Source organism: Elgaria multicarinata, chromosome 1, assembly GCF_023053635.1.
Source record: "Elgaria multicarinata webbii isolate HBS135686 ecotype San Diego chromosome 1, rElgMul1.1.pri, whole genome shotgun sequence".
NCBI classification, from domain to species: Eukaryota; Metazoa; Chordata; class Lepidosauria; order Squamata; family Anguidae; genus Elgaria; species Elgaria multicarinata.
The window spans coordinates 178,782,247-178,798,847 of record NC_086171.1 but is presented as its reverse complement, the minus strand read 5'-3'; the positions used below and the strand labels follow the sequence as shown (position 1 = coordinate 178,798,847).

Genomic DNA, 16,601 nt, shown 5'->3' with positions numbered 1-16,601 from the left:
GGTCACTGGTTAAGGTCAACTGACCATATTGCCTGGGGAGGTGTGGGACAAAAGGAGAAGGAGGACTGGAGCACCCTGGAAAAAACCCACAACGTTTTAGGTCCCACTTGTTCTAATAACTTTTACATTCTGATGAAAAGTAGAAATTAAGAACTTAAAACAGTAGAGTATACTTTTTCAGCAGGTTTGAGGAAACCCAATACTAAACTAATTATTACCAAATCTCTTTGAGAAATTCTATATTGTCATACCATTGATTAACTTTATTTTTATTTTAGTTTTGAAACAAAGTTACCCAATTCAAACAACTGAATATTTACCAATAAGTGTTTCTTAAGTTTAGGCTATTCCATTTCCTTCTATATCAAACAAAAGCAGTGTGCTTTTAAGAAAATCTACAAGTGAAAAATTCCATTTACATTTCATTCTAAGAAACTGGCTGAGACTTAAATGACAGCAAAAATATTAACTATACTATAAAATTGTGAAGACAGTGAAATAATTTCTGAATTAATTGCACCAATTAATACCATGTAAGCATCAGAAAATTTGATTATTTTTTGTGTTAGTTTTAACCATAAATATCAACAGGTAACATTTTAGCAAATCACAGAAGCAAAGGGGCTGCAGCAGTATTTTGGGCTGGGTAAACACTATGTTTGTTAAGTCTGCTGCATTTTTTTACGAATTTCCTCTAGTTCTGCCTCTCGTTCTCTCAGCAGGAGTTTAAGTCTTGTTATTTTTTCATCTCTTATTGTTTCCCCCAAGTCTGGGGGGCTGAATGGAAAAATATCCTCTCTGAAAAAACCTTCACTATGGAAAGTTTCATTTTCACAGCAGGGTGAAGTGGGGGTCAAAATGTTGTTCTCTTCATTACTTTGAACACAAGAATGAGGTTCACAATCCACTCTCTGAGAGAACTGCAGAAAGCTTGCAGGATTTTCTTGCTGTGATGCAACTTGTCTGCAAGGGCTACTCTGGTTATCCATTACTGAATAAGAGTTCGTACATTCCAAATTTGAGTTCAGTGCAATTTTAACTTCAGGCTTCCTCCTCTTTGAATTTGCTAATATTGGTGGTGTTTTTGTCTGTCTCTTTATATTTTCTTCTCTCTGTTTTCCAATTATCTGTGTGTCAAGAAGGAAAACCTCATTAGGTAGTATTGTATTATTGCAGCAGTATACATTGATTACATGGTTAAAACCAAATGAAAACTCACAACTGCTAAATGGTTTTATAAGCAACTGAATTTTTTAATTTAAGAACATTATTAATAGAAAATTATTTCATGTTTTTTAACAACTCTAATTACTTCACTTGCCACTAGTGTGTTCCTTGCTTATAGCTGACCAAAATCATCCAGTTTCAATGGCTAGCATTTGCAGCAGACATTTAGGCAAGTAGTCCTATGTTCCTAGAATACAATGAACATCTAACAATTTCCTGCTACTTTTCCTATAAATCTGGATAAAGCCTATTACCTGCTTCTTAAGGTAATAGGCTTTATCCAGGCAAAATGTTAAATCCAACATTACACATGCACTTCTGGTCTTAAATGAATTTAAGTCTCTAAGCCATGTCTAATTTTGGCCCACTGATTTCAATGGGAACTAAATTCAAGTTTAGATCCAACTCAGTATTTTCAAGTGCCATTTTAGAGAACACATTCAGCCCTTCAAGGTTTCCCACCATACCCTTTCTCATTGACTCTTCCTCTCCTTTATACTTTTTTCTTAGCCTGTTTCTCCACCTATTGTTCTCTCAGGTTCCTATTTTATACCATAACATATTCTTTCTCCTTGATCCCTTGCCTTCAGCAACCTGTTCTACTCATTTTGTAGTCTTCATCTTTGTTATCTGTCTACACAGCTCAATAATAGAATTCAAATAACTATATAGTATAAATGTAATATATAGATATATAAACATTTCAGATACCCTTTCTTCTTTTCTGGGTTCAGGTTTAGTAGGTACTTCCTGCAGCAAGTTGAAAGAGTCACTCATTTGTACACTGTTGGAACACATAGTTGCTTCTGATCTTGTAAGAGAAATTGGTAAAGGAATTCTCCTCAGATATACTCTCTCCTCTTTAGAGAGACCAAATTTCTTTCTCAACTCAAGATCCTGTTTTCTGTTTTGCTCTTTCCTATGTTTGATCTGAATAGCCATTCCTGATGAGATCTTCTTAATCTGAAATAATAAACATTCAGCATGTAAATTTGCCAGAACATTATGATTAGACTACTGTGTATAAAGTTTTAGATATTTGTATAATTCCCTAGGATGTTTACAGCTAGTACCCTAGTAAATCACCAACTCCCCTCTCCCTCCATGAAAGTAGAAAAAAAGTTGTAAGGTAGTGCAATGTCAGAATAAGTGTGCATAGTTTCAAAATAAGCAAGTCAGTTTACTACTACTTTAATCATGGAAAACAAGACATACGGTTTTAAAGGAAATGAAATAGCCTATACGAACAATGTAATTTAGACACACATCTAGATGGATAAGATACACACACACACATACACACGTACGTTTTTAGTTTAAACTAATTTGGACATTGTGGACAAGTGATATATAAACATTTTAATACATTATTGGTTTTAAATATTGTTAATTTATTTAAATTACTTATAATTCTTTTCAGAGCAGCAGCTAGAGCTCATAGAACAAAGAGAACTGAGGAGCAGTCCACAAGACAAAGGGGAGCTTGAGGCCCTTGGGGGAAATGGCCATGGGCTCATCTCCACAAGAGGAGATTTAACATCCTCCCCTCCAAGTTGCTGGAAGGCAGATATAAGAAAATCCCATCCAAAAACAGATACTGCCCATGTAATAACATCGAGGTGGAATCCATTCTGCATGTGCTCTTCCATTGCAATTTTTACCAACAGTCAAGGAAAGACCTATTATGTCCTATTATGCAACGTTTCCCTGGACGCTCCCCTGAGTCACTCCTGATTAGTCTACTTCAGGGCTCCAGTAAATCTACCACTGAGCAGGTGGCCAAATTCCTGAATTTGGCCATCCGCACCAGATCTCTTATGGATGTTGATTGTGCTTAAATTCACAGATTAGCAATTTTATTATCTATATATATCCCTCTTTCACTATGCTAGGCCTCAATAACCCAATTCTGTTCCCTTTTCAGAAACCAACAAATAACAATCTAGTATCTTTAGTGGTTTTGTAACACTCCCTCTTCTTTCTTTATCCCTACTTTGTACTGTTTTATATAATGGTGTATCTTCTTGTTTTATATTGGTCTGTTGACTGTAAATAAAGAAATACAATACAAATAAACAAGAGGAGGAGAACTCTGCGTCTGAGGCAGAGGGTGAGCAACCAAGTAGCACTGAGAATAACAGCATCTCAAGAGGCAAGCCAGAACAACCCATAGGAGGACTGCCAATAAAGCATTCCTCATGAGTAGGAAGACTTCTTCCAGGAGCCTCTGATGTGCTGCAGCTGAGTCCTGGATGAGGCCCTGGAAGCTGAAGTTCTATTTGTGGAGTGCCTCTGTATCAGAAACTGTAAATATTAATAAAATATTTTCCACAAAGTATTTCCTTTTCTGTCAAACATATAAACATTGGAGACCTTGTTGTTGGGGATCCACCATATGATGGAACATAAACAAATAATAGTTTAATTTTTGTGTGCATTTTTTCTTCAGTGGCAAACATCAGACAAGAGACAATGAAGCCAGTTTCACAAAGTTTTTTTGCTTTGTTTTAAGAACCCTTATTTGCTCTGCCTGTTGGTCTAGTTCCTTTGGTTGACCGTTAGGAATCAAAAATATTAATTCATTTTTGCTTTTAACACTGTGCTTATTAGCTAAATACTGATTTAAAACACTTGAAACTTCATACTGAAGGCACATTGGTACAATTCGCTCTAGTACGAGTTACCTTTTGCTCTTCCTCTTTAGAAGCATCATCCACTATAGCTGATAATAAAGCAGCAGCTGCTTTAGGATAATTTTTTTTTGGTATGTTATGGTATTCATTTTCTCTTGAAATTGATTTTTGAGCAACATTCATTCCAACAGGAATGTTTCCTGATCGGGACACTGACTCATGCTGGCTGGTGCTGCTCACTTGCAGATTCCCATATGGGGATGAAAAAAAAGTGGATGCAGCTTTTATACCCACGTTCCCTTCTGACTGTGGGCAAGGTCCCATATTCTCACTGGATTTCGTGTCTTTTCCAATAGATGCAATCCCTTTACTTTTTGACAACACTAAACTGACAACTTGGTTGGTTATTGTACTATCTGCAGCTGAACTAATTAACTGTGATGTTTGTTTTCTGAAGTGCGTTTCAGCACTGGGTGATGCTTGTTTGCCATACTTGTTTGCTGACACAACACTGGACTCTTTTTTAGTCAGTAAATGCACTTTCCCATTGTACATCACCAGGGCATTATCTTTTATAGAAGTAATTTTTGCTTGGCTTTCACCCAGACTGTTAGAACAGGCAGGAAGAATGCTGGAAGGGTTGCATTTTACATCCTTCATGTCAACCAAGGTTTTCAAGATCTTTGATGCCTCATGATTTGATGACTTTACCGGAACAAGGCAAGGTGCTGAGGACTCTGGGTTTTTCTGGACAACCCACTTCATAGGAGTTGCCTGCTTCTTCTTACTTTGAGATTTTGCCACATCTAAGGCAGAACTATCGGCTGCTGTTTCTGGCATTGTCAGTACTGAAGATTTTGAAACTTCTGCAACTGGTTTTGGACATATATTTTGCAATGTTTTAGAACCAGCCGTTTTTACTGGTGACACATAAATAACAGCTGGTGTGTTTGTGATTTCACATGCCCTAGAGGCCACTGCTGCCAATATCTTCTGTTGAATTGTTGGTGGCAAGAAAGAAGCAGGAACAGATTTAACTTCAGCATCAGCTGGTATTTGGAGGTGATGTCCAGAAGGCAGTACTGGAGGCTTCACAGTAACAGGAAGACTTTTTGTATTCATGAGTACATTTTCTGCATTTCTCTTTTCTGGGGTAGTATACTTTTTCAAGGTTAGTCTATCACCTGTATGAAAATTACTCTGAATGCTAGATACTTTTGGTGTAGTTCGGTTTGCTTCTACAATAGGGGTTGTATTCACCTTTTCCACTTGAACCAATGGCTTTGGCAGAATTAATTTTCCAGGAGTAGCAGTTTTAAATTCAGGGGTTTTAACGAAGACATCCTTCAAATTACCATGACCACATATTGAGACATTTCCTTTGGTATGATGAAGGATGACTGGAGGTTGAACGAAAGGTACAAAATTTTCTAAAGGTTTAGAAACCGGAAGCGATTTCAGACTGTTTCTTCTATCCAGGCCAGTTGTTTGAACTATGTAGTATATATAACCTGTAACACTTAAAAAAGAAAAAAGCCTCATAAATAATTTCTCACTCATATATTATTATTTTACATTATTATTATCAGCTGTGCAAAGTGAATGGCTCATATACATTTAACATATGTGAGTCTTAGCATAGCCAAGCTAACAACTGAAAAATTATCTTGATTTTAAGGGCAACACTTGTGTTATTTTGCTTTACAGGTGGGTGGTGGTGGTGTTTCTCCTATGTTTCAGTCAATACCTATAAGGGGTGGGGAGGGAACAATTAACCCTCCAGCTGTTACATTTTTCATAAAAATGTAAGAACATAAGAAGTGCCAGGCTGGATCAGACCAGGGGTGCATCTAGTCCAGCACTCTGTTCACACCGTGGCCGACCAGCTGTTGGCCAGGGAACAACAAAGCAGGACATGGTGCAACAGCATCCTCCCACCCATGTTCTCCAGCAACTGGTGTACATAGGCTTACTGCCTCAAATACTGGAGATAGCACACAACCATTAGGGCTAGGAACCATTGACAGCCTTTGCCTCCAGGAATTTATCCAACCCCCTTCTAAAGCCATCCAAATTGGTGGCATCACTACCTGTTGTGGTAGTGAGTACCATAATTTAACTATGCACTGTGTGAAGAAGTACTTCCTTTTATTTGTCCTGGATCTCCCACCAATCAGCTTCATGGGATGACCTCTGGTTCTAGTATGTTAAGAGAGGGGGGAAATGTCTCCCTATCCACATTCTCCATATCATGCATAATTTTGTACACTTCTATGTCTCCCCTTAGCCTCCTTTTTTCCAGGCAAAACAATTCCAGTTGTTGTAACCTTCCCTCATGGGGGAGATGCTTCAGCCCTTTAATCATTTTAGCTGCCTTTTTCCAGCTCTATATCCTTTTGTGGTGTGGTGATCAGAACTGTACACAGTATTCTAAGTGTGGTCGTACCATAGATTTGTATAAAGGCAGTATGATACTAGCAGTTTTATTCTCAATTCCTTTTCTTATAATGCCTAATATGGAGTTTGCCTCCTTTACAGCAGCTGCACGCTGCGTGGGCATTTTCATTGAGCACAATCCCAAGATCTCTTTCTTCTTCGGTCACCGCCAGCTCAGATCCCATTAGGTTATACTTGAAGTTGGTTTTTTTTGCCCCAACATGCATCACCTTACACTTGTTTACATTGAACCACATCTACCATTTGGATGCCCACTCTCCCAATTTGGAGAGATCCCTTTGGAGCTCTTCACAATCCCTTTTTGTTTTAACAACCTTCAATAATTTTACTTATTTTACTTAGTGATACAAAAAAGGAATGAATACGAACAATCCCCTAACAATTAATATCAAACCAACTGTTATATGAAGAGGCCACCAGTGAGGGAGGAAACAGCAGCCAGGCACCTCTCCACCGTGCCTGGGACCAGCTCCAGCTGAGAGCCCCCTCCCTCCTGCTACCAACTGTCTCTGCAGAGGCCACCAGTGAGGGAGGAAGCAGCAGCCAGGCACCTCTCCACCGTGCCTGGGACCAGCTCCAGCTGAGAGCCCCCTCCCTCCTGCTACCAACTGTCTCTGCAGAGGCCACCAGTGAGGGAGGAAGCAGCAGCCAGGCACCTCTCCACCGTGCCTGGGACCAGCTCCAGCTGAGAGCCCCCTCCCTCCTGCTACCAACTGTCTCTGCAGAGGCCACCAGTGAGGGAGGAAGCAGCAGCCAGGCACCTCTCCACTGTGCCTGGGTCCAGCTCCAGCTGAGAGCCCCCTCCCTCCTGCTACCAACTGTCTCTGCAGAGGCCACCAGTGAGGGAGGAAGCAGCAGCCAGGCACCTCACCACTGTGCCTGGGTCCAGCTCCAGCTGAGAGCCCCCTCCCTCCAGCTACCAACTGTCTCTGCAGAGGCCACCAGTGAGGGAGGAAGCAGCAGCCAGGCACCTCTCCACTGTGCCTGGGTCCAGCTCCAGCTGAGAGCCCCCTCCCTCCTGCTGTCAACTGTAACTGCTGAACTTTCCAACTAAGATTGTAGTGCCTGAATTTGCTTTCCTTTTCCCCCTCCTCCTCCTCCCTCTCAATCCCCTTTCCTTTTGTGTCATGTCTTTTAGATTGTAAGCCTGTGGGCAGGGACTGTCAAGAAATACTTTTGTAAGCCGCCGTGAGAGCCTTTTTTGGCTGAATGGCGGCATAAAAATCCTTAAATAAATAAATAAATAAATATATAAATATGTATAATGTACAAAGAAAAAAATAAAGTTGATTGAAAAAAATTAAAATAAACAAATATTTATGAATTAAGCCGCCATGAGAGCCTTTTTTGGCTGAATGGCGGCATAAAAATCCTTAAATAAATAAATAAATAAAATAAATGAACAAGTTGGAAACAATTGGTCCCAATACCGATCCCTGTGGGATCCCACTACTTCCCTCCATCAGGACAATTTATTACTACTTTCTGCTTTCTGTTCTCTAGCCATAAGAGGACCTCTGCTCTTACTCCATGACTGCTAAGTTTGTTCAGCAGTCTTTGGTGGGGGACTTTATCAAAAGCCTTTTGGAAGTCTTTTGGAACAATGTCCACCAGATCACCCCTTTCTACATGTCTGTTGACATTCCCAAAGAATTCTAGATTAGTGAGACAAGACTTGCCTTTGCGGAAGCCGTGTTGATTCTTCTTCAGCAGGACATGCTGTTCCATATGCCTACTAATTTTATCTTTAATAATGCTTTCAACCAATTTACCTGGAACAGATGTCAAGCTAACCGGCCTGTAATTTCTTGGATCCCCTTCTGGATCCCTTTTTGAAAATTGGTGTTACAATGGCCATCTTCTAGTCCTCTGGTACAGAGGCTGAGTTTAGGGACACGTTGCATATTTTTGTGAGGAGGTCCACAATTTCATATTTGAGTTCGAGAACTCTAGGATGGATACCATCTGGGCCTGGTGATTTATTTGCTTTCAATTTGTCAATAAGGTTGAGAACTTCACCTTTTGTCACCACTAGCTTTAAAGTTAGATGAAAACTGCAATCCCAAAGAGGCACCCCATTAGCTGACAGGATTAAACATCACCACTCTATTCCCTGAGGTAATGCTGTGAAAGTTTACAGCCTTTCTTTGGGTTTTTTTATTCTTTTCAGACTTTTTTTGTGTAGTTCTGATGCCACCTGTCAGACTCCAGAATCACCTCAAATCCTCAAGGTGAATGAGCAGAAATCTTTGAGATTGGGGCTCAGCTCTTCTAGATACTGTTGTTGAGCAAGACTGCGGTGTCTCTCACCTCCCCACTCAGAAGTAAGTCACAAGACGACGTGCTCTAAAGCAGGAGACTGGAAGCTCTTTTAGCCAGAAGGCCAAATTTAATTTTGGAGAAGCTCTCTGTGGCTGCATTCCAGTGGTGGGTTGGAGCTGAAGGCAAAGGAGGCCACGCATAATGTAGTTTACCAGCATTCTGTAGCTTAAGGGAGCAATCGTATGCTTGTTTAGACAGAAAAATATCCTACGACTCTCAGCATTCCGCACTCAACAGGGCTAACCTCTTAATGCTAATAACTAAGCCTTAGGAGAGCCATTTCAACCTTTTAGAACAGGGAAAACTGTACAAAATTCGAGAAAACATCAATCATTGGAGTTTGCAGGAAAGTGGGCAAGGCTAGGGAAAGGGGGAGATACACATCTGGGGATCCTGGAAGGCCAAATTCCACACCCCTGCTAAGGTGTGTTCTTCTAAGCTGCAAAAGGAAGAGCCCCACTCAGCCTGTTGTTTATCTTCAAGGCAGAAAAGCGAAGTAGGAAGGCAGGATACCTCAGGTGCTCAAGAAAAAGGAATTTTATGAGCTCAAAGCATTCCAAACAAGTTCTTCCTCAAAGGCTGCAACTGTGCAGATTTCAGGTTGAAATTATTTTCCAAAGTGACCCTAAGGAAGAACTGAATTCCAAATGTACTTGGGGCTCACTTAAAAAAAAAAAAAAAGGTGCTCCGTTTTGGTCCCCATTGTCTTCAAGGCACTCCAGCAAGAGACCAACCCAGGTCCAGCCTAGCCCTTCGTCAGGGCGAGGTGGCTACGTGTCAGATTTTATGACACCACCAACAGCCAAACAATGGATGACTCTTCACGTATTACTGTTTCTATAACTACGAGGTGGGGAATGGGTTAGGGTCTACTGGGATTTTCTGCCTCAGACACCTCTCAAAGGGGCTCCCCTCGCCACGCCGTGCTGACCAGCCTTCGCCCACCTAGGCGTTATCCATGGTGGCCTCGCCTTTCTCTCCTGCTCCGTTCCTCCGGGGAACTTCGCAGTCCCGTTGGCCACCTTTCTCAGGGGGAAATAGGCGCAGAAAACCGGGCCCCCCCGGGTGGTTTTCCTCGGGAAGAGCCAGAGGCCGCCAGGGGGCCTTCGAGGGATCCGACGCGGGAGGAACCAACGCTATGGGGCGCTGTGGTGGTCCCGGCGCTCAGGCGCTTCCTCCCTCCGCTGCCAGAGCGAGGCGGCGACAGCGAGGGGCCGGCCGACCCTCCCCATTTGCGTCAGGCCACGACACGCTCTAGGCTGTCGCTCCCTCGGGGGGGAAGCGAGCCCCGCTACTCACCAGGGCGAGACGGCACTTCCAGACCCCCCCTCCCCTGCGCCCCGTCCGTCAGCGCTCCGATTTGCCCCCTGCGCCATTTCCGACATAGGAAGCTCAGGAGCGGGGAAGGGAACCTCCGAGCGCCTCAGCTCCGAGAGGATAGAAAAACCCCAGCCCCCAACACACACCTCATAGATTATGCTCAGATCCAAGCTTTTGACGTACTTCCGGGCTCAGGGAGCTTTTGGTAAAGCTACTGGCTACCTCTCCGTCGCGTTTATCCCTGGGCTCCAATAGGAAGCATCTTCGCCCGTCCACTTCCGACAAGAGCTTTCTCGCTTCTTTCAGTGAAGGGGGCGCTCTTGTGCTTCCTGTATATTGTCACTTCCTGGAACTCGAGAGAATAACTTCCGGGTTGTCGCTAGTACGTCCTGTTTGGGCGAAATGATTACTAATTTTAGTTAAGACAAATTACAATGCACTTTCTCTTAGTGTCTTTGGTTCCAGAGGAACCTACTGCATGGAAATCTTGAGGGCTTTGGAAAAGGATTTTTTTAAGGTGCCTAATCATATATTCAATGAACAAAAAACCTACGGTTTACAAAACAATGTTAAGGCACTACAGTTTTCAACCAAACTCCAAAAAGCAGGGAAATTGGGAGTTAAGGCTCACAAGCCTTTAACGCCACATCCTCCTTAAGGAGGCAGAAAGTGCCAGTGAAATTCTCATTCTCCCAAAGCAGGTATAAACTATGAGGACAGGATGGAGAATAGGATATGCAGACGTGACTGTGGGGTTATGGAAAACTAATGACGAACAACTTAGGGCCACCTACTTCTCTTTTTTTGTTTAGAGCAGCCCTTCCCCAACCTGATGCCCTCCAAAGGTGGACTACAACTCCCATCATTGCAAGTCAGTATGTCCCATGGTCAGGAATTCAAGGACAGCAAGATGGGGAACGCTGTTCTATATCCTTACCAAATACAGGGGCTGCGCAATATTTTTCTCTCACACAGATCTCGCATATAGTATCACGACTGATAACAAAAGGGGCACTATTTGTTGCAGACGTAGAACCAGAGCAAGTGCTGGCACTTTCAGCTTTTGGTCAATACCCTGCCCTTCAAAGAACCAATGTGCCCCCCCCCCCCCCCAAATGTGTTTTTACAAAATATACTGTTCACTCCCCACAATCTTTCCACAATACATCATCTCATCAGAGTGAAAGAGGAACAGAAAAGGATTAGTTTGGGTGTCTTGAACTCCTTTCAGAGGAGATTAGTTTGCAATCCTATACCATTTAGGAGGAAGCCCTGGTAAACTCAGCGGCATTAACTTCTGAGAAGACATGTATAGGATCCAAATGTAAACCAACCTTCTCCAGCCTGGTGCTCTCCAGATGAGTTGCACTGCAACTCCTATGTTATGGTGAGGACAAAAAACATTTTCATCAATAGTAAAATAATCCTTACACATGAATCTATTAGGTGCTAGCTCTGCCTTTGATCTCACACTACTGAACACGTAAGAAAAATCCTCTGCAGTCACAGCATTTGCAGCATTCCTGATCACTGTCTATGCTGACAGGGACTTTTATGATTTGAACTCCAAAACATCTGGAGATCTACATTCTGCCTGCCCTTGCTCTAGAACAGCATTCCCCAATCAGTCTCCCACAACCCCAGTCACCTCTACATATCATAGCCTGCTGCCTTCCAGATGTTTGAGAGTACAAGTCGCAGCATTCCTGACCATGGGACATACTGACTTGCAATGATGGGAGTTGTAGTCCAACACCTTTGGAGGGCACCAGGTTGGGGAAGGGCTGCTCTAAACAAAAAAAGAGAAGTAGATGGCCCTAAGTTGTTCGTCATCAGTTTTCCACAACCCCATAGTCACGTCTATATATCCTATTCTCCACCCTGTCCTCATGGTTTATATTTGCTTTGGGAGAATGAGAATTTCACTGGCACTTTCTGCCTCCTTGTGAGCCTTAACTCCCAATTTCCCTGCTTTTGGGAGTTTGGTTGAAAACTGTAGAGCCTTAACGTTGTTTTGTAAACCGTAGGTTTTTTGTTTATTGAATTTCATGGCTTTGTGTAATGGATGACCACGCAGGAAAGAAGCCATATAAATGTATGGGATGTGGGGAAACCTTCAGCCATAGTGGGACCTTGAGTAGACATCAAAGAATCCACACAGGGGAGAAACTATACAAATGTGTGGAGTGTGGAAAAGCTTGTCGTACGTTCACCCTTACTTTACATCAAAGAATTCACAGAGGTGAAAAACCATTTCTTGTACGGAGTGTGGAAAAAGCTACAATCCCCTACACACTTATCAGGGAGTAAGACCATTGCATTCAGTGGAATGAACTTCTGAGAAAACACTGACAGTAAGTATTTGCTAGAGGAGGCAGCCATTTTCTCTCAATGTTCCAATATAGCTGAGGCAGGAGGGAGAGGGAGGAGGCACTACTGAGCATGCTAACAAATCAAGATGGCAACCCTATATATTATATTCAATAAACATAACAACGTTGAGGCTCTAGAGCAATTTTTTTAAAAAAAAAATCAACCAAAGGGATTTTTTTTAAAAAAAAGAAAAGTCATTCCACCAACTACAATGGAGGAAGAAGACACCACCACTGGATTAATGAGTAAGGGGCTCATTCCATCAATTTTCATGGTTCACATGACACTCTAAGCCATAATGTATAGCTCAAAATGCTTAACCACTGTGGTTTAGCATGCCATCTGAACAGGGTCAGTATGTAATAAAGGGCACACAGGAATAAAAGCCACACAAAACTACTCCTTTGGTCCTGCATTCTCCCATTCCACAAAGAATAAAGTGACTTTGAGATGATGAGTGGGAGCAAAGAATCCACACAGCCAAAATAATGATAATAATTAAAATAAGTTGTAATAGTCTGAAAGCCACAACAAAAAGCAGGCTTTGGAATACAGGAACAAGTTCCCACCCCTGTCCCAACAATCCATACTGTACAGCTATAGAAATAAAATGAAATTTACATCTGCAGCCCTGATGCTGAACATGTTTACTTCCAGATGAGCGTTTTCTTGTATTACCATAAAATAGATGGGTATATAACGTCACATCTGTGCCTTGTGAAAAGCAAGTCAAGATTTTTTTTGGGGGGGGGGGGTTGTTTATTAAAATTACTTTCTGCATATAGTAACTACACTTGAACGCGAAAGTCCCTGACAAAAAAATGCAACAAACTCAGCTTTTAACGTAGCTAATACATTTGTTTTCTAACTTACCACTAATACACTCATGAATCTAACACTATAATTTATAATTTTTACTATATTGACATTAAAGAATCCACTTAAACCAAGTGCAGATCAGAGTATCTAGCATTTTTCATATAACTGCTTGATAAGCCACATATCACATAACTTCCAGATGAAAGGCATCACCAAATGTTGCTTCCTTGGTCGTATATTCTTGCTATGTCAATAACTGGATCTCAGGATCAATATTAGAAAATGGGCAGTAGAATGCATTTGTGTTTTCTAAGCTAATAAGCAATGCCTTTTTCTTTCCAAGGGTGGAGGTGGTAGCCGTAATCTAAGATACTCTCATGTATCATTGCAAAAATATGAGGATGCTCCTTCTGTGTATATAAAATTCTGGTCATTAATATATTCATTTTTTTCTCCCCAGCCATTTCATTTGTACTGTGTCTTATTAGGTATAGAACTGATCAACTACCTGCCATTTTAAAAGGTTAAAAGAAACTGACATGATACAGTTTCCTGATTTCTTACAGCTCCTTCCATGTATGGTGTCCCTAAGTGTTTTGTGACAAAAGAGATGCTTTCCCTTTGGTGAAGGACCACAGCTTAGCTATAAAGCACATGCTTTGCAGTTCAATCTTCAATTAAAAAGGATAAGGGAGCAGGCAATGTGAAGGAGCCTCTGTAGCTTGCACATGAGATGCTTGTTTTTATCACTTGTGAATCCTAGGGACTGTTCCATGTTCAACTATTTTTTCATGCAAAAGTGCAGTCTTTACATTAAGGTACTCTATGTGCATGTTCCTTGAAACTGCCAGGAGCACTCTTGTTTTAGGATGTTTCACAACTGGGACAAAAGTCTCATCATAGCCTTCACCATATTTTTGGGAGTAGCTTTTGGCCTTCTATTGCTGTATCTCCCCAAGTCCACATTTTGTTTTTGTTGGGTGCTTCTAGTGCCACCCTTTTCCATTTGCTTGCTTCCGCTGTGGACATCTCTACTTCTTACTATGATGTTGGTTCATGAGGTGACGGCAACCTTGCATTCAGCTGGAACTCTTTTGTTGGATTGCAATAAGCATTTTAGGGTATTGTTTGCTTCCACAGCAACTTCTGGCTCCTCTGATTCATCTGCTGGCTCTTTGAGAACGTCCGCCTATACCCTAATCTGAATGTGAGTGGGTGATGGTTACATCCCTGGGTATACTCTTCTGTACTCTTCATCTTCAACCCTTTGTGGTTGTCATCAGCATGGGTCTTGTAACTTCTTTCTTGCTCATTGAAGTACACTACTCTGCATACAATTGTCTTGTCTGTCTTTGGGTTTAGTATTCTGTATCCCTTGTTTCCTAGAGCATAGCCAACCATGATGCATTCTTCAGCTCTGGAGTTGTTTGGGATGTCTGTCTGTCTGTCTCTTTTCCTTTGGGATGTATGTATAGCCCTGGCTTCAAACACACAGTGGTGCTCTATGCTTGGCTTCCACTTATACCACAACTGATAAGGTGTTTTGTCAGTGGCCGTGGTTGGCAGTCTATTTTATAAGTACATGGCTGTCATTGCAACTTCTTTCCAATGTTTGACAGGAAGTTCTGCATCTAGCAGTATACACCATTAGTGAGCGTTTCTTTCTTTTTGTTCTGGAGTGTTTGCAACTGTGAGTCTATGCTCAATTATCTGCTCTCTCACATATGCCTGTGTGTGTTGGGCTATATCCACCACCATTATTGCTTTGGGTAGCTTGAGGCTTCCTATTGAACTTGTTAGTCATTTTGGAACATATTCTTTCAGCATATGCACTGTTTAGACTTCTTTATAAAGGGAAGGAATTATCTGTTCCCTCCAGCTAAGGCTGGCTGTATGAATCAGCTCAAGAGGCTTGTTTGAGTGTCTCTGACTTTGCTTGGGAATTGGTTGCCTCGTCGCCTTCCCTTTTATGTATGTCACACATTTCTGATGACAATTAATGCACTCTTTTATATCAGTGTCTCTTACTAAGTCCTTCCTCTTCAGCTCCAGAATGGCACTCACATCACAATGTGCAAGCCATCTGTACCACAGTGTGGAGCAGCTCTCTGTTGTACATTTCTTGGCGGCATTAGCCTCTTCTTCTTGGCATTGTAATTTGAAGACACCATCATTCTTGCAGCTGCTGGCATATAATTGACCTTCAAATGAAATTGTACACTTTCCTACTGAAGTGTGCATCAGACTCTTTTCTTGTCAGTATGGATACACTCAGCAGATTTGTCTTCAGTTCCAGAATGAACAGTATTTCCTCTACAGTGATATCATTGCACACATTCTTAGTCTTGAATCTTAGGGCTCTTTCCTTTACCTTTTATGACAACACGTTTTCCATCAAATAAACACATGCTTCCATTTGCATCTCAGTTTAGTTCATGGAACCAATTAGCATCAGAAGACATGTGCAAAGATGTTCCACTGTCAATCAGCCATGTAACTTTGGGATTTCTTGTTTGGGTTCCATTAAAGTTTCGGGGATCTTGACTTTTATGCTGATTATAATCTTTTTTGGCCTTAGGTCCTCTTGGGGGCTGCCCTGATGTCATCTTTGCCCCGGGGTGGTTCCAAATCCACACAGCACCAATTATATGATGCAGCCACAGATTCAAAGCCAACCCAGGGCAAAGATGGCTGGCTGAAAAATCAGGGACTTACCCCAACATTTCCAGCCAGAGTGAGGTCAGCCCAGCTTTTCCACTAGTCTGTCCTCTCAGAGCCTCTCAATCATAGTTAAAATTGAATCTCATTTTGCTGTGTATGTGGCTTCAGTCTTTAAACTGTACACACATCCAGTCTCTAGTTATTTAAAGAAGGAACTACTGCTTCCTAGGCCCATAATCCATGTTGGAAAGTCTAGTGCTGCCTTATCCCTTGCTCGGCTTCGTCCATTCTCTTCTGCTGCCCCTTACGCCTGGAACGCTCTTCCAGAACATTTGAGAACTACAAGTTCAACCGCAGCTTTTAAAGCTCAACTAAAAACTTTTCTTTTTCCTAAAGCTTTTAAAACTTGATGTTGTGCAGACTTCTACTGTTACTTTCTACTGTTAGTTTTACCCTACCCTGTGCCTGCTTACCCTACCCTGTACCTGTTTGCATTCTCTTCCCCTCCTTATTGTTTTACTATGATTTTATTAGATTGTAAGCCTATGCGGCAGGGTCTTGCTATTTACTGTTTTACTCTGTACAGCACCATGTACACTGATGGTGCTATATAAATAAATAAATAATAATAATAATAATAATAACAGCAGAGTTTGCTTATACAGAGAAAGTATAGGAATACAGTATTTACTATTGGAGGCAAAAAACACAGGCTAGAGCCAGTTTAAAAGAACTTCAAATCAACTTATTTTATTCATGTTTTTATATACATCATCAGAGAAGACTCTC

The 16,601-nt window shown here is 41.6% G+C and overlaps 1 protein-coding gene across 1 annotated transcript; it reads right to left on the bottom strand.

Annotated features, from left to right (window-relative positions):
* Positions 1-444: 444 nt before the first annotated feature.
* Positions 445-10,227, bottom strand: LOC134394350 (ligand-dependent nuclear receptor-interacting factor 1-like). Its single transcript, XM_063119740.1, has 4 exons — positions 10,106-10,227; positions 3,912-5,379; positions 1,939-2,190; positions 445-1,127 (listed from the first exon to the last, which is right to left on the bottom strand). Exons 1-4 carry the CDS (start codon positions 10,108-10,110, stop codon positions 663-665), a joined length of 2,190 nt encoding a protein of 729 aa, XP_062975810.1. The 5' UTR covers positions 10,111-10,227; the 3' UTR covers positions 445-662.
* Positions 10,228-16,601: the final 6,374 nt, after the last annotated feature.

Excerpts from the sequence above, each read along its gene's own strand:
- LOC134394350 (XM_063119740.1), bottom strand. Across the intron at positions 2,191-3,911 it reads CTAAAGAGGAAGAGCAAAAG|ATTAAGAAGATCTCATCAGG; the intron begins GTAACTCGTACT and ends TTATTATTTCAG. Across the intron at positions 1,128-1,938 it reads AACCCAGAAAAGAAGAAAGG|ATAATTGGAAAACAGAGAGA; the intron begins GTATCTGAAATG and ends CTTGACACACAG.